Here is a 25079-nt window from a genome sequence, read left to right as displayed (position 1 = left end):
ACTGATGTTTTATTTCCTTCTACAGTCTAACTAATGTTAGAAAAATTTTTGCTTCATTGTTTTTTTTAAAGAACCATACAGAGACATGATTTTCTTGTTCAATATTGAATTAGTTGATGAATGTGAACAATTATGTTATGATTTATTTGTCTAATCTCAGTGGCCTTTTTGGTTATGGAAAAGAAAAGCTCTGGTTTGAGCTTAGGACACAGACATCACAGAGAATTGGAGACAATATGCAATGACTTTGTCCCTCGTATTTATTCTTGTGCCTTCTTTATTGTCCTATTCCACATTTTCAGCACTGGGTAAATGATAAATAAGCCAGTAACATTTGCATAAAGGCGGTCAAGTGACTTCTTAATTATGTACAAATTGAAATCATTCCCCTTCAAATATCTGAAAGTATATTTCAAAACTTTTTTGTTCCTCGGCAGAAATAAGAGAAGTGATGTTAGAAAAACTGCCTATCGATTCCTGGTGGATTACTTCAATCCTCTACTATATAATTACGTTAAAAGGAGGAGGTTCCATCAAATATGTCTTGAAGAGATGCCCTGGAAGGCTCAGATGAACCTGTATCTGGCAAACGCACACTTCAACCTGCTTTTAATAAAGCTAGGGGAACGTATGAAGATGAAATTGGGCAGTTCACATACCATAGTCAGGTATAGTATCATCAATGAGGAATACTTTTAAAGTCTCAAGAACTTATATTGTGTTTGTATGTTTAGGGCTCCAATGTTGATAATAACTTAAGGAAGTTTACAGAGTGCTTCTATCTTTCCTGGCCATCGATATATTTCTTAATTTCTTATCTTAGAATCTTTTCCAAACAGATGAAAGACATTAAGTGCTTATGAAGGACTCATTTGCATATGCCTTGACTATGTTTCCGAATATGACTTTCAGTGAAAGGCGAAAATATAATTTCAAGAGAAATTTAATATTAATTGTACAATAAGTGTAGATATTAGTAGGTGTTAGGCAAATCTCTATTTTATTTAGAGATATTTTAAGTCTCTATGAATACATATTGTAAACCTCTATAAACACAGATAATATAGTCTCATAAAATGTAAAGTTTCTATTATTAATTCAAAAGACATTTTTTAGTTCTTTTTGAGTGTCTTTGGTTAAAGTGTTATGGGAGATAAATATAGAAGATAAATATATAAATGGAATACCATGTAGCCATTAAAAAGGTGATGCAGAGTCATTAAAAAATACTTGTTGAACACCTATTAGATACAAGACACTGAGATAGTTGCAGTGGACATACAAAGATAAACAGGATATGCAATTTAGAGTCTGGTAGGGTAGATCACAAATGTTCATGAATAATAGTAGAAGGTGAGGTACTCATAAAGTCTTCTTTGTTCCTGGGAAGAACCCTTCACTCTGGTTGAGGCTAAGAGGAAGATTTCATGGAGAAGGGCCACTTGCACTGTCTCTTGATAGAAAAGCAAGATTTAGAAATGTACAGATGGAGAAATAGGTATTCCAGGTAGGTGGAAAAACATGTTAGAGCCCAGGTAGGAAAAACACAGGATGAGAACCCCAAATGCTCTAACAAGAATCTAGGTTATATGATAGGGAGCAGTATGAAATAGTGAGCAAAACAGGTCAGTACCAGATTATGGAGAGTCTTAACTGTCTATTAAATATGAACTTTAATTTATATACAGTGGGAGATTATTAAGAGTTTTTGAGCAGGGCTGGGATAAGAAATTTCTCTGCCAGTAACATCAAATGGATTGGAGGAAGGAATGACTGGTGACAAGGATATGAATTAAGAGGGTATTTATTTCAGTGATCCAGTGGTAAAATATGCAGGTTGAAGTTGACAATAAACTTGGTCTCAATTTCTGTTCCTCCAGAATTTTGGTTAAAATCACTGAACCTTCATAAAAACGTCTCCAAATAGATCACTTTTCTATGTGGAAAGACCTGATTTGCATTTAAGAAGCAGTTAGAAAAAAGGTGAAAGGGATTAAGAAGTACAAATTACCAGTTATAAAAATAGTCACTTGGATGTAAAGTACAGCCTAGGAAATCTAGTCAATAATATAGTAATAACTCTGTATGGTATCCGATGGGTACTAGACTTATCAGGGTGATCACTTCATAAAGTATATAAATGTGTAATCACTATGTTGTATACCTGAAACTAATATAATAGTGTATGTTAACTGTAATTGAAAAATTAATTAAAAAAACACACAAAGCCACACAGTAAGAAATAAGATGAAGGCATCATAAAGGCCAAACATTTGCTTTGCAAAAAAACCAATTAGATTGCCTGACCTGCAGGGAAGGCTTTGACACCATGATCCATTCATGAGGCCATGAGAAGGAGAACCAGTCAGATCAGATGGACTTTCTTATTGTCCTCTGAACAACTGCCAATCATACATAACCTTCATGTGCAGTTACTTGGCAGCACAATAACTAGACAGTGATCAAATTTATGTCAGGGTAACTTGATGCTAAAGTCAATTTTATTAAAACCTTTAATGTATACACAGTATAATGTGTGTATGTATGTATGATGGAAGATTGCTTATTGCTTAGACCATGTTTTAAAAAAGAAGCAGACACACTGGTGTATAGTGTAGGCATCATCACTGAGCTATGTTTAAATCAGGTGGTTTTAAGTTGTCGTAAAGGACTGATTCAGAGTTCTTCAAGTAGAGCTCTTCCATTCCCATCATCATGGGCCCTCTCAGCAAAATTGATATTGATGTGAAATTTCCTAAGAGCAAGGTTACATTGCATAATTTTAATATTTAATGGAAAATTGTTTGGCTTTGGTTAAATGCCCAAATGCATTATAACTAAAATCTCAGTGCTCTAACTCACAAATATTAAAAAAATTAAAGTAGGTGGTATTTGACAGATTTAATTCAATTTTACTTATATTGCTTTTTAATAAGATTTTTTTTCCTCTTGCAGTTTCCGATCATGTGATCCTAATATGTTCTCACTATATAATTCAGGAACAGTATTACCAACAGGAAAGTTGACTCTAGAAAACTATAAAGTGATGCTTGATTTTCTTCATACAGCTAAAAAAAGAAAGGCCAATTTACCTTCAGGTAAAGTAAATAAATATGCTATCAAATTGCTTCCAGATTTGCATTCACTAATGCAATACACACACACACCTGGCGGACACACAGAAGTACATATACCATTTTCCAGTGATTCAGGAATTTAGTTGCGTTGTGATATTTTGTAGGAGACTCTTATTTACTCTATTTCTTAAAATTTCTGTTTTTATGGTAATATCATATATATTTGGAAATATCTATATTGTTGTACTATCCAAAAACAATTTGGTTGTTTAGCAAATGTAATGTTCTTTTAGAAGTATTGGTAGCCCCCAGTTGGTCAAGATAGGTGAAGACTTACTATCAAGGGTTATATTTTAGGGGAAGTAAGTTTCAGAAGGAATTCCACCAAACACTCTGGTGCAAGCAGGCATGAAAACAGTCACATAGCTGTATTATAGTCCCGATTTTATACTCAGAGCAGTCTGCTCTTCCTTTGATCTACATCTAGCACCTTCAATGAAAACGTACTCCAAGATGAATGCAATAATATTCTGATGGCAGGAGCAACCAATATTGTCATCAGGTCAGGTGATGGGGATCTCTGCGAGGTGGAGAGATGCAGGTGAACAGGGCTGTCGATCTGCACTGATGACTCTCTTCCCTAGCAGTCACTTGCCTTGCATACACTCACTTCACAAATGAAAAATTATTTCTAAGACCTTTATGCTATTACAAACCCTCTTATGTAGATTTTAAATAATGGTATTTTAAGTAATATGTAACAATGCTGAATGGGATACTTCGTATACTGGTTAACTGCCCCAGGAATGTTGATTCATATTTGAGGTACCTGACATGCTTTCTAGTTTCTTTGAGGGTGTAGATTAAGTTTAACTGGTACCCACATGTCATACTATGAATATTGACGTTTTTGAAAGTAAATTTCCTAGACATAGTAAGAGTCTGAGTTTTGTATGTATATTGTAATACAGTGGAACTTCAGTTCTTGAACTTAATTTATTCCAGAAGGCTGTTCAAAAACAAAATTATTTTTTCCAATTAGAAATAATGTGAATTGAATTAATCCATTCCAGAACCCCAAATAGTTCCCTGTTTTAACTTTTCTTATATATAGTACATATCTGATATAATGTTTAATCTATAAATAAACACTTTTAAAAAAAAAGACATGAAATGTAAATGGAAATTTAACAGAAAGGAAATGAAATTTGCAGTAAAAAATGAAAATTTAATAATAATAAGCAGCAACAAAAAGCAAAACAACATGAAAATATTCACAGCACAGTTCCTGAGATGTTAACAGCATGAGGTTTAGCAGTCAACGGACTCGTACTCACATTCCCTCCTTTGTCGCCTGAGAGGCTCATGGCTGATCATACAGGTATCAGCATGAAAGGGCTGTGGGGTTGAGAAGCGAATTGTTCGAGATGGGTGACATTTGAGTTCCGAGGTTTGGCTGTATATAACTTCTTGAGATTTTGTTTGTTTGTTTGTTTTAGAAGACTAGCTCTCTATCTGTGACCTTCCATAAAGTCAGCAATAGAACATTCTGCTATTGAGATTTATTATGTAATGCAGAGTTCTAAGAGAAGGTTTGTGGCAGGAGAAATCCTCTGTGTTTTTGTACCACACCAACAGGATAATGAGTTGCCCGGTTGCTGCACTGTCTAATTCTGGGGACTGCTACTCACCTGCTAGTGTATGTGTCCTGGGAATGGCTTGTTTGGGGGTAAATTAAGGAACAGTGTGATCCTCTCATTGTTGCCTCAAAAAACAAAAACATTCCTTGTCCATCAGCCTTGCCTGGAATGTTCTCCATAGTCTTCCCTCATATCTGAATCATGCCTGCCGTTTAAGACCCAGTCTAAGTGCTTCCTTCTCTAGAAACTTTTTCTGATTCATTATGCCCATGAATGATAATCCTGTCCTTTCTCCAGAATTATATAACAGTTGTTTTCTGATCTACTCATTTGATGCTTATCACCTACTGTGTTTTCTGGAACTTAATTCTCTGTTTTCAATAATGTTATATTTTATTTTTGTATTGTAGATGCTGAAGAGTTTTTGATATTTACTGATTCCAAAATGATTGATGAAAATGTTTCTAAGACACAAACAGTTTATGACTCAGAATTTCAGCCAGTTCTTAGTGCTAGAGAAAAGGATCGAGCACAAAATTTGGGTCTATTGGATCATTTTATGAAAATCTTTTTATATTGCAGGAGAGCAATGGTAAGGTGGTCCTTCATGTTTGCTAGTGTGGTAGACACAAATCTCAGCCCACAAATTCGGGCGTGTATGATATATTATATTTATTTGCTTACTATCTATAATTTTAGTTTCAATTTTAGGACTAAATTTGCTGGGTTTTCTGCCAGTCAATTTTGAGGTTTGCCAGCCATGGTAATGAGGTCTTATGTACTGTCAAGTTGTCAGGGAGAGGGGTGAGCTCCCTTAGTCACCAGTCATCCATCCACCTAGAGAAGAGGAGGCTTCTGTCCCTGCATACGCAGTCTTGGTGGATATTCAATCACTCCTCTGTTGCTTTTTTGCCACACTTGGGACATGCAGCTCTCTGGTGACACCAGGGGTTTCTCTCTGGAATCTGAACCCTCCTGGGGTACATCATAGGCCCCTTTCTTTCCTCTAGCACAGGAGATCTTTATAGACTACAAGTAAGATCTGCCTCTGCCCCGACCTTCTGATTTTACAGGCCACTTGTGTTTTCTCTCGATTATTTTTCTCTTTTTCTTCTTAAATATTATGTGATTGATTATTTGTTTTGAACATTTATTACCCTCGTTCTTTAATAATTTAATTGTAAAGTTACATAATTTAATGTTTAATAATGGCTGTGTTTAACAACTGGCTTGCAACAAAATTCCTGAAAATTGAGTAACTGGCTCTCTCAAGCTAGTGTTAGCCAGTCCAGCACACCGCTGCCCCTGAACCTCTAGGAGGCCTCAGGATCATAGTGTCCACTTTATGACATTGACTAAAGGGGGAGAGTCTTGGAGGTGCTGCTGGTTTATTACTAAATTTTCTTTTGGCATGTTTATGAGGAAGCAGGAAAGGAATCTTTAGGCAAACTGCCACCAAGGAACTGCTGCCCTGGTCTCCTTTCTTTCTTTCTATCTGCACATTCCATGAAGGCTGTTAGCCTGAGGGGTTTACTCAAAGGATAAATGACAAAAGCAGGAAGGCTTGGATGCTGGATCAGGGCCACAGCCTGAGAGGGACAGGGAAGAGCTCAGATGGAGAGCCTCTACCTCTCTATTCTCATCTGTCGGCTCAAGGAAAGCAGACTTGGCAGAGTGGCACAGATGCCTTTTATTGGTCTGACCACCATGACTAGTAGGGGGCATGGGCAGAGCTCCCCTATCTGTCTTGGTTCCCATCACCCCAGGAGAGAGGAGTGTCTTAGGCAGGGGTGGCAGGCAGAGCCAGGATCAATAATAACGGGTGGGATTTGAAGGGCTCAGGGTGGTGTAGAAAACACAGGGTTACCAGACCATTCAGATAAAACATCATCAGGGTAAAGCAGAGACCATTTCCCTGCACCGGCCCCTTGTCCTTGCCAGGAATGGGAGGGGAAAGGTTCCTTAGAGGCTTCCTAATGTGCCCTTCATACCATCAGCATCTCCTGGATGTTGTCCTCAGCTTCCTTCACGCTGCGCTCCAGGTAGGATTTTTTTCCGTTCCAGTTCTTTAATTTTTTCTTCTGCTATTTTCTGTTTCTCTAACAACTGACTGTGAATTACCTCCTTGGACTGATGGATAAACATTCTTCCTACACCTTCATACATGTTAGTTTTGTCTACCAAAGTGGTAATCTCTGCATCTGTAAAATGGGCATTCTTTTTCGTTCTTTTTAGCTGTTAGTCTGTATGTCTGCAAGCTTCACCTTCTGTTGAGTGTCAATAACTTTAGCTTGAAGCTCTGTGAAGGCCTTCTTCAACTCGACATCCACGGGTGCCGCCATCTTGGCTCCTTATATGATTGATTATTAAACTCAGATGGAAATCATTAGTTCTAAAGAAATTAGTTTTCTTTTTCTCTTAGTAAGAAGGGGGATACTTCAATATTCTTAAGAGGTGAGAGGAAATCTACCCTTTCTAGACAAGAAAGAAACACTTAAGTTCCCATATTCTCTGTGGATTGGAGAAAGTGGCTTTTTAAAAATGTAAGTAACCACGTCATCTCCTTGACCATGACATTGCATTCTACTTTCCTTTCCACCAGCTTCAGGACCCCTGAAGGTCTGGGTCCTCCTCACCTTGAAGAAGTCAGCTCCTCTTGCTTTTGTTCAGTCCACTCTCTCCTTTGTGGTCTTGAAAGCTCTATTCTTGTTTGCTTCTCGCCTTCAGGTTCATCCTGCATCCTTTGCACTTGCTGTTCCCTGAGCCTCTAATGCTGTCCCCACCCAACACCCTCATCACTACCTTCACATGACTTGTTCAACTGAACATTCAATAAGTCACCTCCTCAGAGAGGACTTCTCTCCTGACCACTCTGTCTAAAAGGATGTGTTCTCTCACCCATGTCAGGTGCTGCTCCATTTCCACTTTAATTTTGTTTGCAACACTTATTATTAATGAAATAGCATTTTTATTTGCCTACTTATCTAGTGTTGGTCTCCCCTAATAAATCGAGGCAGCATGAGAGCAGACCTGGTGTTTCTTGCTCATTGCCATATTCCCAACACCTAGAAGAGTGGGAGTGTTGGAGTCAGACCACTGATGTGCAGAACTTAGCTCACCACTTAGTAGATTATGATCTGGGACAAGTTAGCTTCATGACTCCATTTCCTTATCTGTAAATCGAGTAGAATACTAGTGCATACTCATTTCATAGGAGCTGTTGTAAGAAGGAACTACAAGGATGCATATAAAGGTCTTACCACAATGTCTAGCACATATAAGTGGCACATAACCAATGGTGTTATTTTTATTACTCACATACAATATTTGCAAACAGATGAAGTAATTCAAAGATGTGTAACTTTTGGAAAATTGGGGCATTTTGGATGTTTTGTTTGTCTTAGGTTCTTGCTCATCGTGGCGGCTTTTGGACTCTGCTTCAGAACTGCTGTCGGATGCTTTGGAACTTTACTCGGGAGCTACAGATACTTCTTAAACAAGCAGTGGATATGTATAAAATATTTCCTATTAGTCAAGATGGCTTCCTTTGTATCTCTGTTTTACCATTCTATTTGGGGGCAGAACTACTTATTGACATGTTAATAGAACTGCAAAATACCAATTCTATCGAGGTAAGTGTTTTTATTGTATTTATTGAGGTAATTAATTTTATTGTATTCAATTAACAAATACTTTTGTACCATACAGCTTGGGATAAGTAGAAGTTAGTATTTTTCTTGAGTTCTTAGTTGGTTTGTCTATATTTTATTTGCTTCTTATTATTTGGTTCACTATATATATAACTTGCATTGATGTTAATTACTAATATCTTAGTCTGAAAATTCAATTTCTTGTTTGTTTGTTTTTTAATCCTCACCCGAGGACATTTTTCTATTTTTTATACAGATAGAGCGGGAGAGAGAGGGAGAAACATCGATGTGAAAGGGACACATCGAGTGGCTGCCACCCGCACGACCCAACGAGGGCCAGGGACAAACTGCAACCGAAGTACATGCCCTTAGCGGGAACCGAACCCGGGTCTCTCTGCACTGCAGGCCGACGGTCTAACCGCTGAGCCAAACTGGCCAGGGCTGAAAATTCAATTTCTTAAAGGGAAGAGAAAGTAACATTTACTAACCCCCAGCTTCTAGGTAAACTAACCTTGATGTATTTAATCCTCATAGGAATCTTTTGATAAAGGAACAGACCCAAAGAGAGATCATAAAGCTTGTTTTTTTGTTCTTTATTTCTCTGCTTTATCTGTCTCTGTTCTGTTACTTCAGATCTGGTAGAATTTACCATTTAAAATCTTACACACTGTGATTTAAAGCAAGAAAATAAAATTGAAAAAATTTAAACATGATATATCCTAAAATCAGTTAACACATAAACACATTGAAAATTGGTTAACATATAAACACACTGAGTCATGGGGTAATATCCAGATGTAAAATACATAGCAACAATAGCACAAAAGACTGGGAGGGTAAATAAAATTAAATGGTCATAAGTTTTACACTTTATATAGCTATAATGTGGTACAATAGTAACTCTAAGTGGAATGTAATAAGTTAAGGATATGTTTAATAATCTCTAGAGTGATTACAAAAAAGAAATATAGCTAAAAAGCCAATGTAGTAAAATGGAAAACTAAATAATAGTTAACAAAAGAAGACAGTAAAAAAGGAACAGGAAAAAAAACCAAATGGAACAAATAAAAAACAAATAAAAATAATAAATCCAACCAAATTATATCAATAACTATGTTATATACAAATGTATTGAACATCCCAATTAAAAAGCAGAGATTGACTGGACTACAAAGAAAGATGCCTACACTTGCTGTCCTCAGGAGAAGCACTCTGAATATAATGAAGCAGATAGATTGAAAATAAAACAGTGGAAAGAACTTTATCATAAAAATAGCAAGCATAAAAAAGCTGGTGAGGCTATATTATTACTAGATAAAATAGTCTTCAAATCAAGAAGCATTTTTAAGAGATAAAAAGGAACATTTCACGAGAAGAAGCTCCATTAACCAGGAAAACATACTATTCATAAATGTGCATGCACCTAATAACAGAGATTCAGCATATGCTCTGGACACCCAAAACTTGATCACAACACTTACATGGTTATTCTTTAACTTAGGCAAAAAGAGGGTCTTCTAGAAGATGTCCCTCTCCATAGATTTGAGCTTTGCACCAGGGAATTGGACATATCATTCTACAAACTAATGAATGTAACCAGTGTATTAGGGAAACTTAATTATTTGTATATAATAAAACCAGGGATCCTCAGAATTTTGTCTTATTAGTTTAATATTCTAATTTAAATAATGACTACGTTCAAGAAGTATAGACCTCAGTCTGTGCTAATATATAATGACTAGCCATATTGTGGCTATTTAAATTTAAGTTTAAATAAATTAAAATGAAATAAAATTGAAATTCTTGTTACACTAGTCATACTTCAATAGCTTAGCATCCACATGTACCCAGTGGCTCCTGTATGGAACAGCACAGATATAGCACATTTCCATTGTCACAGAAATTGCATTGGACAGCATCAAGCTTTCATTTACATAACAAAAAATAATTTAAATTTTTTCTGTTCAGTCTTTTCTATATTATATTTTTACATATTATATTCAATCCCCCCCCCAAAAAAAACTTAGTAAAATCTGAAATCACATTTTTTTTTAATGTGCTACTTGCAGATTATTGAAGAAAAGGGAGAGTTCAGTGTTCCAAGTTGCTATGGAAATATTAAAAATGATAACGGTGGTTCTAGCCTTACTTTTGAGCATCCTTTGGATAATGTAAATGTGGTGGATTTGAAATGGATCCATGACTTTGTATTAAAATCTCTGGAACTTTTGTATCAAGTAGAAAAATGGGAAACACTAGTATCACTTGCTATTCAGTTCAATATAATTTCACAGTAAGTATTGCTGTAAGGGCAATTAAAAGTAACAGGCTTCTCTGGGAAAAAAGTGTTTTAACTAATGTTTTCTTTTTAACGTATTTCTACCCTGTCTAGTGAGAGATATACAGAGCAAGTAACACCACTTCTGGTGTATGCACAGCGCCAGCTTCTTCTAAGAATAGCCCAGTTCGAGGGCCCAGATATCACCCAGCAGCCTTGTGTAAGATATGAGGCTGAGTATAAAGAGAAGGTAAGTTTGACTCCATTATTTCTGCAGTTGAGATTTCTTGTTAGTATACATGCAACAAAGATTTAAGAATCAGATAAATGTTATCTTCACGTAGACATTTATCATTCAAATCAACAAACATTATTGAGAGCCAGCTCTGTGCCAGTATTTTCTATAAACAGGGTAAACTAAAGTAGGTTTTGTACACAAGAAACTTATCAGGGCTGATTTGTCCATTAGCAACAGTGAGGACAGTGTCTAGAACCATAATACTTTTAGGGGCCCAGTAAATACTTTAATTCTTTATTTTTTTAATATGTTTTTATTAATTTTTTAGAGAGAGAGGAAGGGGGAGAGAGATTAGACACATCGATGTGAGAGAGAAACATTGATCGGCTGCCTCCTGCACATCCCTAATGGGGATTGAGCCAGCAACCCAGGCATATGCTTGACTGGTAATCAAACCGGGACCCCTCAGTCCATGGGACAACGCTCAATCCACTGAGCCACACTGGCCAGACAATTCTGTATTTTTTAAATAAGCAGAAAACAACTTTTAGGTCAAAAAAATACTTTTTTAATTAATATATTTATATTTATATCAATACAAACATAAAATATAATTTTTAATATTTATTTTATGGAGGAGGAGTGGGCTTACAAAGACAAAAGTGCCTAAGGCCCATGGAAGTCATGGTTCAGCTTTGAGTTAGGTGGAGGAAAGAAATAAGTAAATTTGCTCATTTGTTAATTTAATAAATATGTATTGATTACCTAATATCAGAGCCATTGCATTCAGTTATACAATCTGTATCCTGCGCAAGGGCCCCTGGAATACGTGGGGGCTGACATCCAGGGCCTGCCCCATACACCTGCCTGCTTGCCTGTGTGTCACGGCCACCCCGCAAGGGCTCCATGTTCTTCTTCACAAAGGTTCCCTGTAGCTTTTGCGAGTGTCTCCTGCATATTCTGTGTAGAGGGAACACAGTCTGAGTTCTTGCTTTATAGAGTTTAATTTCAGATGGGTGGAGGTAGGGTCAGATAATAAACTTGTAAACAGATATAAAGATTTATGATCACTGGAAGTTATCTGAAGAAAACAAAATAGGTAAATGGAATAGAGGTAGACTGGGGTGGGAGGTGGAAAGTTGAGCAAGTGTGATCAGGAAGGCCTCTTGGAGATGGTAACGTGATAAGAAGGCACCAGCCCTACAGTGAAAAAGAGCATTCTAGCCCAAGGGAGGATGGACAGAGGCCCTGAGATGGGACTGAAAGAAAGCCCCATGATGCAGCGAGCAGACGTGGGAGAAGGTAAAAACAGGGGCCTGCTCCTCTGTCTTCTTTGTTACTTATTCCCCTCTTTATGTTAAGTGTGTCTCAAGACTGTTCTTAGTCCTATGTTCTCTGACTTGGTGAGTTAATTCAGTCTTGGGTCTGAGTACCATCTTTATGATGATGACTATCAAAATTACTCTCCATTCTAGACCTTTCTCCTGAATTTTGTGTTGACATATCTAATTGCCTGTATCAGAGTTCAAGCATAACTTGTAAAATCTGTATCTGTCTATCATCTATCTATCTATCTATCTATCTATCTATCTATCTATCTATCTATCTATCTATCTATATCAATCATCTATCTATCTAGATTTATTCTAGATTTATTATAAGGATTTGGCTTATATGATCATGGGGGCTGACTAAGCAAGTCCAAAACATGTATTTACATCTCATTGTAGAAGTACCCACAAGGGACAGTCAGGATCATGAGCAAGAAGGAACCCTACAGGTGTGACCAGAAGCTGTTATCCACAGGCAGTCACTAAAGGAGGATCTGTTGGGGAGAGAACAGTTTTAGACCTGGATGCTGGTTGGAATTTGGAGTCTGGAGACCACCCACACTGTTAAGGACTTACCTGATTAGGTCAGGCCCACCTAGGATAATCACCCTACCTTGAAGTCAATTTATTAGGGACTTTATTAATATCTGCAAAATCCCTTCACAGTAGCACTTAAATTACAGTTTGATCAAATAACTCGGTTGAGGTGTATATGTGCTACAAAATGGATGCTTCTCTTCATTCATCCTCATAGTTTAGCCTAAACAAAGTTGATCCATCAAAATACCATCAGACTGCCTAATCAACATAGTCTCTTAGATATTTAATATACTTCTCAAATTTAGCACATCTCAAACAAAACTATTCTGCCAAGTCCTCCAAATTTTAATTGACGACATCCCCATTCTCCTAGCTGCTTAGGCCAGACACCTTGGGGATATACCCCTGATTCCTTTCTTTCACACCTTACTTCAATTGGTTGCCACGTCCTCTACCTTCAAATTGTATTCAGAACCTGACCACTTCTCACTACCTCCACCACCCCTGCTCTGATCCAAGCCACTGTTCTATTTACTTTGATTAATGCAAGGACTTCCTAATTAGTCTTCTTGCTTCCAACTACCCTAAAACTCTGCCTCCAGCCTATAGTCTATTCTCAATGCAGCAGATAGAACAACCTTTAAAAACCTAAGCCAGACCATGTCATTCCCTCATTTGAAACCCAATAGTAGCTTTCCATCTGGTTCAGAGGTAAAGTGAACATCCTAGTATGGCCTTAATGCCCTACATAACTCATCCCCCTGTGATCCCCAATAACTCCTCTCCTGTTTCTCCTTCTCAGGTTTTAGCTGCTTTGCTCTTGAAGACTTTCCTGCCTCAGGGTCTTTGCACTTGCTGTTCCCCTGATTGGAATGCTCCTCCCCCCAATATCCACATTGATTTTTCCCTTGCCTTTTCCCAGTTTTTGTTAGATGTCATATTCTCTGTGAGGACTGTCTTCAGTATGGTAGCCAAAATTTAGTGCTTGTTTGCTTTATTTCTCTCTATAATGTTTGTAACTCTTTAACATTCTCTATAAAGTAATTCTCTATTTTGTTTATTGTCTCTCTGCTTCCACTAGAATAAGTTCAAGAGAATAGGAATTTTTGTTTGCTTTGTTCTCTGCTATATAGTCCTTGAACTTGAAGATGTACCTGGCACATAATAGGTGTTCAATAAATATTTTTTAAATGAAACTGGAGAGGTGGAAAGGCCTAGGTCAAGTAGGGCCTGATTAGGCTGTGGGAAGGAGCTTGCATTTATTAGACTGTATTTACATCTCATTGTGGAAGTACCTGCAAGGGACAGTCTGGCAGAAGCATCTATATTAGTCTGTGGTTCAAGGTGGGGATGGGGGGCTGTATTTGGAGTAATAGGTTAGTTCAAGGAGGGGGAATAGAAGAAGAAAGGAGAGGATCTTGAACCTTTTAAAAGAGTCTCCTTCTGTTAAAAATGTTTCCCTTTTAGATGTTTTATAATTTTCCCTTTTAGATATTTTATAATTTTAGCACTCAAGTATATGTTAGAAAATAAAAATTTAAATTACTACAGGGGAAGTTAGTTCTGAAAAGCTTCACCAGGGAAGTTTAAATTGCATTAATTATGAGTAGGGTGGAAAAAATCTGCCATTGGAAAAGCAGCCTATATTTTCAATATGTTTCAACTTACATAATGGAAGATATAGTTAGACTTTTAAATTTATGGAATATCAGAAAATTACATTGTAATTGCTCTACATAATTTGCCTAATGCTATTCCAGCTGTGCTGTACAAAAGAAATATGAAAAATTATGTAGCTGCTTTTTTTCCTGAAAGTCTCTGCTAGCTTTTATTTATAGCATCCTTTTGTTTCTCTTTTTTATTTTTGACAAATGAAAAATAAGATAAACATTTTAAGTGAGCCAAAATTTTGTCTATAAATACCTAAGTTATAATTTTCATCTTTCCTTTTTAAGATAACCTGCCGAAATTTTATTGGGAAGCAACTCAAGATTAATCCTCCAACCAATAAAGAGACAATTACAGGAGACTGCACAGATTTCTTAAGAAAGCTCGTCCTTTCAGGTCAGACCAGCTTTAGCTTGGAACTCTCTTATTTTTATTTTTTTGTTAATCATTACTTGAAGATATTTTTCCATTGATTTTTAGAGAGTGGAAGGGAGGGGAGGAGGGAGAGAGAGAGAAACATCAATGTGAGAGAGGCACATTGATTGGTTGCCTCCTGCACAACCCCTTCCGGGACCGGGGATTAAACCTGCAACCAAGGTACATGCCCTTGACCCGAAATCAAACCCATGACCCTTGAACCTCAGCCAAACAAGCCCAGGCTAGCTTGAAGCTCTTTTAAAGCAAGGTTTGCTGTTGTGTTCTGCTCATCAAATCTTCTGTAGTTAAAGTGTTTGCAAAATTTCTTTTGCATGTTTATTTGACTGAAAATAATCCATTTGATATTTACCATGTTGTGTTGCTATAAATGTCACTTAAGGGGAATTATAACCCATGTTTATTAGTTGAATGTTTAAATTAAAGAAGGGAAATAACTTTTTTAAAAAGGGGAAAGAAATGAATGAGAAAACAAAAAAGATGGGAAAGACTGTTCTGTACTATTTTCCCTGTTTTTATTTCACTTGGAAATACTTCAAATTGACCTTTTCCTATTTTCTGTTTCACTCCCATAATAACTTCCATTTCCATAATCAATATAGAGTATTCTTCTGTTGGCTTTTCCATGGTGAAGCTCTTAACTAGAGCTCACGAGAAGACTTGGGGATGTCACGACTCCTTTGCTTTTAGCTGATAAGCCATCTCAGAATATTTTGGCAGTGCAGCATATAGGAACGAAGCAATAGAATAAGATGGACATGGAAATAAGGCCTTTTCTCGTTGTACTATTCATGCATCTGTTTCTGGTATAGGAAAGAATTCAGGTCTTCTCTTTGATGTATTTGGATTCATTCGTTTGTTTATCTGTGGGTTTTATGTGTGTATGTGCATATGTATGTAGAATAGTTCTTCTTTATCCTTGGGGGTGTGTTCCAAGACCTCCAGTGGATGCCTGAAACTGCGAATAGTACTGAACCCTGTTTATATATTATGTTTTTTTATGCATACATGCCTATGATAAAGTTTAATTTATAAATTAGCACAGTAAGAGATTAACAACAATAACTAATTACAAAATAGAACAATGATAACAATATACTGTAATAAAAGTTATGTGAATATGGCCTCTTTGTCTCTCTGATAACCAATCTGGTAACTGAGACAGCTACTAAGTGACTAATGCGCAGGTGGTGTATAGAGCATGGAGACATTGGACAAGGGATGAGTAATGTCTCGGGCAAGAAGGATTGGGGTAGTGTGAGATTTCATCACCGTTCTGTGGTACACAATTTAAAACTTAATTGTTTATTCTGGAATTTTCCATTTAATATTTTCAGATCATGGTTGACTGTGGGTAAGTGAAACCATGAAAAGTGAAACCATGGGTAAGAGGGATCTACTGTGATCATTCATTTATTCATTCATGGAGTCAGTCAGCCAGCTGTATCGTCATTCAGCAAACATTCCCTGGGTGTCTGCCATGTGTTGAGTACTGTACTAGATACTGATATACAAAGATGAATGAGGCTCAAGATTTGTTATCCAGGAGTTTACAGTCCATTGAAGGAGAAAAATAAATAAATCAGGTATTGTACAGCAAGTCCTCACTAACGTTGTTGATAGGTTCTTGGAAACTGACTTTTGGTGAAACAGTGTATAATGCAACCCGTTTTTCCAGAGGCTAATTGATATAAACAAGAATTCTTGTGACATAGCTCTGGTCACAGATACATCACCAAACTTCCAAATAAAGACCCAAAACACTTCTAATAGTAGTCATTGAAATGAATGTGAGCTGTACATACAAGAAAGAAAGATAAATAAAAACAAGTAAAATAATCATTTTCCAACCCACTTTTTCCAGCTCAGGGTCTTAGGTAGCTGAAGCCTCTCCTGACGGCTCAGGGCACAAAGCGGGCACTCACCCTGGACAGGAGGTCCTTCCATCAAAGGGCACGCTCATACACACACACACACTCAGACCAGGATGATGTAGACATGCCAGCCGATCTAAGCTGCACATCTTTGGGATGTGGGAGGAAAAAAAGTATCAGAGAAAACCCACGCAGACATGGGGAGCATGCAGACTCCACACACTGGCCCCTGCCAGAGCTGACTTTCCTTTCTTATCTATGTTACAATGAAATGACATTGAAAGAAATGTCATTATGTGAGAACCTGCTGTAGATTGGAGTGATAAGATCTGCAGTATTATAACTGCTGCTGCTATAAACAATACTAGTTAACAGCTAGTATTGCTTTTAGTAGACTGCATTTAATTTAGTGGGGTTAATGTGACAGGAAAAGGCAAAAGCTGAGGTTAGGAAGGTTGGCAGGAGTTAGACAACAAAGGGTCTTAGAAGGCAGGATAAAGGGATTTTGATTTATCAGGAGGGCTGTGGGGAGCTAGGTAAAAGGATTTAAGGAAGGAAAGTGAAATGCTCACATTTGTGTTCTTGAAAGTCCCTTTGGCAGCAGCATGGGGCATCGAGTGAAAGGAGACCACGTGGAGACCACAGGGCTACTCCTGACTTGTGTGTCGGAGATGCGGTGAGGCCGGGGCTCAGGCAGTGAGATCACAGGCATGGACAGGTGTGAGAGACAGGCTGGAGCAGTGCCCAGCACTGTGTTCTTACTGCTTAGATGGTGGGAATGGGTGAGGAAGGGGGCAGTTCCGGTTGCCTTGGTTTCTGGCTTGGGTGGCTAGGTGGATGTGATGTCTTCACGCTGTAGGACAACTGGAGGGAGAGGCAGGCCAGAGGAGGTTGGTTGCGTTAGCTCGTGAGCTGTGGACTCTCCATGTTGACACAGACTGCCATGATTGTTCCCAAGGCGGCAAACAGAACACGGATGCTACCCTTTAGGGGAGTTATACTGAGAGGCAGGGAGCAAATGGTCAAGAGCGCGGACTTTGAAGCCAGACTACAAGTACATACACTTTATGCTAAGGGCTTTACATAGGTTGTTTTATTTAATTATTATAACAACCCCAATAAAGGAATTATTGTTACGCATTGGCTATTGGGTACTCTTAAAAGTGCTTTGTGAGTACAGGCATACCTCGGAGATACTGTGGGTTTGGATTCCAGATCACTGCAATAGGTGAATATCACAATGAAACAAGCCACATGAGTTGTTTTTAGTTTCCCAGAGCATATAAAACTTATGTTTACACTCTACTGTAGTGTATTAAGTGTACGATAGCATTATGCCTAAAAAAATTTTGTACCTTAATTTTAAAATACTTTATTGCTAAAAAATGCTAACCATGATCTGAGCCTTCCGAACGAAAATGGTGCTGCTAGACTTGTTTGATGCATGATTGCCACAAACTTTCCATTTGTAAAAAGTACAATATCTGTGAAATGCAATAAAGCAATTCATAATAAAATGAGGTATGCCTGTATTAGCTTACAACCACCTAATGTGGATAGTGTTATTGTCTCCATTTCACAGCAGGAAAAAAAATGTATTTTGTAGTCTTTTTATATTTTATACTTTAATATTCATGAGTTTTATATAAATCATGTGGTGGCTCTTAATGCTGGTACTTGAAAGTGACACGTCACTCCTGCTGATATTTCATTGACGAAAGTCACATGGCCACATCTATGTTCAAAAGGGGTTGGGGAAGGTGATCCCACTCTGAACCCTGAGGATGAAGAGACGGAGACTGTGTGAAGAGCACTAATGTCTGTCACAGGAGCAAATGGAGGAAGACAGTGTCTGAAGGGGATTGGTTTGTGGTCTAAGAGCTGGGAGGTTCAACAGATGAGAGTGGTATAAACAAGGCCAGGAAATGAGAGAGTGAGCACGATGAAGCAGCCACCAGTCAGAGAGGTCACATAACACGAGGACAGACTGCCCGTTGAATTTGGGAGGTCATTGCCACTGGTCTCTGTGCTATGACACCCTCATCTCAGGGCCTTGCTCTGGCAGATTCCCCTTCCTGAAATGCTCTTCCCCCACCCCGATGTCTGTCTGATAAACCCCTCCCCTGCTCGAAGTCTTTGTGCACATCTCATCTTTTCAGTGAGGCTTACTCTGACCCTTGTGGTCAAAACGGCCCCGGCCTGCTTCCTCCCATTTCCTGCACTCTGCTGAACATTTTTCTGAAGCACTTATTAACAACCTATCACATATGGTACAATTCAGTTTTTTATTGTATTAATTGATTGCTAGTCTGTCCCCCTGATACAAGGTAAGTTCTGTTTGGGCAAGGATCATTGTTTGTTCATTAATATAATCCAGATCCTTCATCAGTATCTGATACATAGGAGGGCTTACGAGGGTTTTGTTTTGTTTTTGTGTCTGTTTTTAATAGAAGACAAGGAGGATATTTCTATAGTACATGGAGAGAACCAGTAGGGAGGGAGAGCTTAGAGACAGGAAAGATATTTGGTAGGGCAAGGAGCTCGAGGAGAAACAGAGGCAGGGACGTAAGGGAAGTGTCTTGGACAGGAGGGTGGAACACCCAGGGCAGAAGGGGAGGAGAGAACAGGTTCAAATGAGGGAAAGTGTGTAGGTGGAAGGGCAGAAGTTGAAGGCATTCTCATTGGGTACTGAAGATTCTCTTTTTTAAATATGTTTTTATTGATCGATTGATTTTTTTTTAAGAGAGAGGAAGGGAGCGAGAGATAGAAACATCGAGGTGAAAGAGAACCATTGATCTGCTGCCTCCCGCATGCCCCCCACTGGGGATAGAGCCTGCAACCCAGGCATGTGCCCCAACCGGAAATCGAACTGGGACCGCTCAGTCCATGGGTCAATGCTCAATTCACTGAGCCACATGGGCCAGGGATGAAGATTTTCTTAATGATGCAGGCGGTTGAAAGCAGAGCCAGGTGGGTGGGGCAGGGGATTTCAGAATGTGAAAGAGGGGACCAGCCTCTGAGAGAAATAGGACAAGGGAAGAGGGAAGGGCCGGCGAGTGGTGCAGTGGGTGCAGGAGAGTGAGAGTGGTGACCACGCGGATGATCCCCTCATGTCCAGTAGCTGTGGGAGGATCCCTGTGCTCAATCACGCGTGACTAGTTCCAGTCAGAGAGTGTGATTCTTCCTGGGTGTGTGCTCCTTGTCTTGATCTTGCCTGTCACATCTCTGGAGCTCCCCAAATATGGGATCCATAGCTCAGAATGTGATTCATGTTATCCCCTCTGTCCTAAGAAGAACTGGCAACAAATGTGAGAAAATGTGTCAACAATGCTTGTTATCAAAATAGTGACTACCATGGACGGGTTAAGAAAAGCATACCTAGTAAAATTCTTGACCTGTGTGGCCAGTAGGTGCTTACTGATGATGGGTGGGTTACATCAGAAAAGCGCTGTGCTTGCCTGTTGTTCAAGTTACGTTTGGAAAGTCAAGGTGGTGGGACAGATAGGAAGGCAGGTGGAATCAGGCTGCAGTGATCCTTTGGGCTGAGCTTCAATGTGGGGGATGTATAAGCCAGTTGAGCAATGGTTAGAGCAGAAATACCTGAATGGATAAAAATCTAAAAAATATTGTAATGGCAATGATAATGAACTGGGCCGGGTATTATATTTAGCACTTTAGAACCATTAGCTTCTTTCATTTTTATAGTCTCAGGAGTAGGTATTTCTATGTCTAACATCACAGATGAGAAAATGAAATGTTACTAGTCAGTACAGGAACTGTGATTCCCACCCTGGTCTGATTGTTCAGCCCTTACGTACTCCACTGAGCTCCCGGGCCTGATCATCATCTGTGTCCTTTCTGGTTAGACTGTCCTTTAACCTTATAGTATGCAAGAAAAAAATTTGCTAGATATCGGTGGTCACGGGAAGACAGATACTTTTGTCTGACTAATTGTGATAGTATGGTAATTTTTAGATGATCATGCATACTAATTATAGATTTCACATTGAATCATTATCATAAAAATCTTGGCATCCAGTTTATAGCTCTTTATAAGACCCCAGGACCTCTGTGACTAGGAGCAATATTGTGGCTCACACTTTTGTGCTTATTTGGCACATTTTTAGGATGCGGAATTGTTTTTAGTGTACTGAACTCAGATCATTAACAGGTTTATAATCATGGTGGGTCTTATATATGTCACCATGGCCTGTTTGCAATTACTTTAAAAGACCAAGTATATTCTTGATGTTTTCCATACCAAATTGCTTCTTTAGAACATCATAGATTTTCTTTTGGCATAACAGCATTTGTTACTAATGTTTGATACATTTCATTCTTCAGAGCAGATGTTGCGAAGCTCCAGTGCCTGGGAACATTTGGTGTTCTCATTATTTAAAAGCATTCCCTTCTCCCTCTAACTATTTAATAATGCATATGTAATTTGGTAAGGTCTCTGCAGAATTTGGAGAACTGAGAATACTTTACTTTATAGATTATTTTTGTATGGATGAGTAACTTGCCTGCTTGTTAAGCTTCAAAGGGGAGATAATGCTGTGGAAACATATTTATTGCAGCTGTTTTTGCATTCTGTCTGGAGTCTCATTCTTGAGTCTTAACCTTATTGGTATTTATATTTTTGGGTAGGGTTACTCAGTCTTCAGGTATGCTAGAATTTTCAACCCTTCGGCAGGTATGTCTTATTACTGCCTTGGGGAGCTTGGGCTGATGTGACCAAATATGTAGGAAGCAGCATGAATTTTGTATTATTCCCTGGGAGTTTTCCCTTGATGGACCCATATTGCAGGAGTGATTGGCATTTTAGTGTTAATGTGTACACTTGTACAAGGAGAGACATAGTAATTCTCTTTTTCTTTCCTTCCTCCTCCACCCACTCCTCCTTCTCTTCTTCTTCTTACCTATCTCAAACTGTGGTGGCTTTGAAATAGCTTTTTGAATTATCCATGGGAGTTTTCAGACAGGAGCCCCCTTGAGACAGATGTCAGGATAAGCCCTCTGAAGCTGATTTCTCCTCATTGCTTTTTTTTTTATCTCACGTAGACAGCCACAAAACACCAAACAGAACCCTAATTAGACTGCAAGAAAAAGGTATAGTAGGGCTTGAAAAACGGAAAATCAGACAGCAAAATATAGTTTAGAAAGGAAGGAATGATTTATGAGCAGATATTTCATAAAAGTAGCAGGAGGGCAGTTTGATTCTGACCCCATTTCGAAGATGGCAAACACCTTCCCTTCCTCCTGTCCCCCTTGTCGCCAGCATGCCCTTGCGATTTGCATTGTAGAGTGTACCCTCTGTGAGAGCAGGGCGTGTGTCCCCTCTGTTCATCTCCTCGGCACCTAGCGTGGTGGCACCAGTCAGTGTTACTATACATGTTAAAAATATATGACTAACGGTCATGAGGTGAGCCTCCACCAGCTAAATGCTTACTCCCTGGCAGGCCCTATGCGGGACACTTCACACACAGGTTAAAGTAATAAGCTTTGGAGGTAAAGAGCATGCATCCCGCTTTTTTCCCCATCCTCGTTTTGACAGGTACTTGAAACAAAGGCCTAGAGAAAGAAACTGACTGTCTCAAAATATTAATATGCGAGGGCTTCCAGTTCCTCCTTTTCCTTTGCTGGCTTCTTTCTCTGATCTCACTCTCTAAGGAGAAACAGATACAAGCCCAGCTCATGAACTCTTGCAAGAGAAACAGAGCAGAAATCCATCATCTTCAGGGCGTTGTGCATAGGGGTGGTGGGGGGAGGAGTGGGGGCATGCCTTGTCGGGGGTATGCAGGACCCTGCATGCTCAGAGGAGAGGGCACTGGAGGGAGCATCATGGTGGGGACAGGACAGAGTGCCGTCTTGCAAACATGTCATGGTGACATGCGTAAGACCCACCATGCTTATAAACATGATAATGATCTGAGTTCAGTACACTGAAAAAAAAACCAAAAAATTCAGCATCCTAAAAATTTGCCAAATAAGCACAAAAGTGTGAGCCTAAACATTGCTCTAGGAGGTCTTAGGGTCTTATAAAGAGCTCTAAGCTGGATGCCAAGATTTTCATGATAATGATTCAATGTGAAACCTATAATTAGTATGCATGATCATCTAAAAATTACCATACTATCACAATTAGTCAGAAAAGAGTATCTGTCTTCCCGTGACCACTTGAATGCTATAAGGTTAGAGGACAGTCTAACCAGAAAAGACACAGATGCTGATCAGGCCTGGGAGCTCAGTGGAGTACTTACCAGCATGCCTGGTGGGGAGGGAGGTGGGAAGAACAGGAAGAGAATAGTAAGAATACAGTCATGGGGAGCCGCTCATATCAGGCCTTCCAAGTTGCTCTTGGGGCTTTGGTGTTTGCTGTAGGTGATGGGGAAGCCAGTGGAGGGTCTGGGGCAAAGGCGTGACCTGAGATGACTAACGGTTTAGAAGGAGTCCTCTGGTTGCTGTGCTGAGAGGGGCAAGGGTGGAAACCGGGAGACTGGTTGTCAGGGTGGTTGCAGTGATTTGAAAGGAGATGATGAGGCCTCGGAACATAGTGGAGGTGGTAGTGGAGGGTGCAGCTGGTGAGAGATGGTGGCACTGGATATTTTCTGAAGGAGGATCAGATATGGTTTGCTGTGAATTTGATTTGAAACACGAGAGAAGAAAAGTCAAGGACGAGTTCAGCTTTTGGCCTAAGCAACTGTAGAAATGGAACCATCCTTTAATGAGGTAGGTGAAGACTATGGGAGGAGCTATATAGGAGGGAAAGATTAGGAAATCAGTTGGGGATCTGTTAAATTTGAGGTGTTTGCTGAATGCACAGCAGAGTAGATCATTGGATAGGTGAGTCTGGACTTCAGGAGAGCTGGAGCTGGAGATACAAATTTGGGAGCTACTAGCATATACACGATACTTAAGCCATGAGACTAGATGAGATTATAAGGGGGGTGAGTATAAATTAAGAAGAAAAGAGAGTCAGTCTAAAAATAGAACCCTGAGGTTTTCCAGTACTAAGAGGTTGAGTTGATGAGGATGGATTAGCAAAGAGGACTAAAGAGCAGTGGCCAGTGAAGTTGGAAAAGGACCTGTAAGCCAGTATTTCAAAGAGGAGGGAATTATTAACTGAGTCAAATGCTGCTGAAAATTGAAGTGAGGTAAAATTTAACAATTGAACATCACATTTAGCCATATGCAGATCTTTTGGGTGGAATGATGGGGTAGGGGTGTCTGATTTAAGTGGATTCAAGAGAGAATAGGAAACAATGAGTACAGAACTTCTTGAGGTTTTTTGTGAAATGGAACAGAGAAATAGGATGGTATCTTGAGAGGAAAGTAGAGTCAAGAGACAGTTTTTTTTTTTTTAAATTAAATTTTTGATTTTAGAAATTTAAATATAGTCACCATGCTGTACATTACAGCCCCAGAACTTAAAATTGGAAGTCTTACCTTTGGACCCTCTTCCCCCATTTTGCCCATCCCCACCCACCTCTGGCAACAGCCAAACTATTCTGTGTATCTGTGCATTCAGCTTAGATTCCACATGTGAGATCATACAGTCTTTGCCTGACTTACTTCTCTTAGCATAATACCCTGAAGGTCCATCCATGTGGTTGCAAATGGCAGGATTTCCTTCTTTTTTATTTCATTTTCTTTCTCCATTCCTTTGTTGATGGACACCTGGGTTGTTTCCCTGTCTTGTTTATTGTAAATAATGCTGCAACAAACATAACATTTTTCAATTTTTTTTTAAAGATACGGGAAAAAACAGCAAAATGTGCTGCTAGGAGAGTCAGCAGAGGGGCAGATCAATGATTTGGAGAAAGGCGAACTGCTGGAGTGACCTTGAGGTGTAGATGGGCGTGGGTGCTGGGGGCGGGGTAGATAGGCTGGTGGGGGCTTATGGGAATTCCCTTTAGATCGCTTCAGTTCTTTTTCAAGTGAGGTAGGAAGCAAGCTCATGGCCCTGAGAGGGTGGGGAATAGGTAATTCCCACCCCCCCCTTTTTTTCCCCACATAGCCAATTAACCACTCTCCAGTTGCTTCTGACAATGAAAGTTCACTGTGTCCCTCCCTCGATTCCATTGCTAACCTGGTCAAGCTCAAATCACACAATGTTGTCAATCTCTCAGCCACCAACCTCCTTCTATTAAAGTCTGCTGTGCACACAACTGTTAGCTAAATCTTCCTAAAACACCACTTTCTTTCTGTCAGAGTCCTGCCCCAAACCCTTGCTCAGCTCCCCATTAAAGAGGATGAAGGCCACTTACTCAGTGACGGCATCAGGCCCCTGGCAAACCCCTCTTTGTTCAACAGGACTGTCCATGTCGTGTCACTGTGCCCGAATCAGC

At 39.2% G+C, this 25079-nt stretch overlaps 1 protein-coding gene and 1 pseudogene across 1 annotated transcript in view; one reads left to right on the top strand and one right to left on the bottom strand.

The window, feature by feature from the left end:
* Positions 1-25079, top strand: part of CFAP54 (cilia and flagella associated protein 54) — a 276792-nt gene that overhangs the window by 132575 nt on the left and 119138 nt on the right. The window contains exons 33-39 of the mRNA XM_036250829.1: positions 438-668; positions 2956-3098; positions 5128-5309; positions 8122-8349; positions 10437-10660; positions 10760-10895; positions 14710-14818. Of these exons, the coding sequence (XP_036106722.1) occupies positions 438-668; positions 2956-3098; positions 5128-5309; positions 8122-8349; positions 10437-10660; positions 10760-10895; positions 14710-14818 (1253 nt within the window). The remainder of the gene's footprint in view (positions 1-437; positions 669-2955; positions 3099-5127; positions 5310-8121; positions 8350-10436; positions 10661-10759; positions 10896-14709; positions 14819-25079) is intronic.
* LOC118623203 lies at positions 6703-7059 on the bottom strand (annotated as a pseudogene).

The sequence above is a fragment of the Molossus molossus genome, unplaced genomic scaffold (assembly GCF_014108415.1).
Source record: "Molossus molossus isolate mMolMol1 unplaced genomic scaffold, mMolMol1.p scaffold_m16_p_10, whole genome shotgun sequence".
Taxonomy (NCBI): domain Eukaryota; kingdom Metazoa; phylum Chordata; class Mammalia; order Chiroptera; family Molossidae; genus Molossus; species Molossus molossus.
This window is presented reverse-complemented; position numbering and strand designations above follow the sequence as displayed.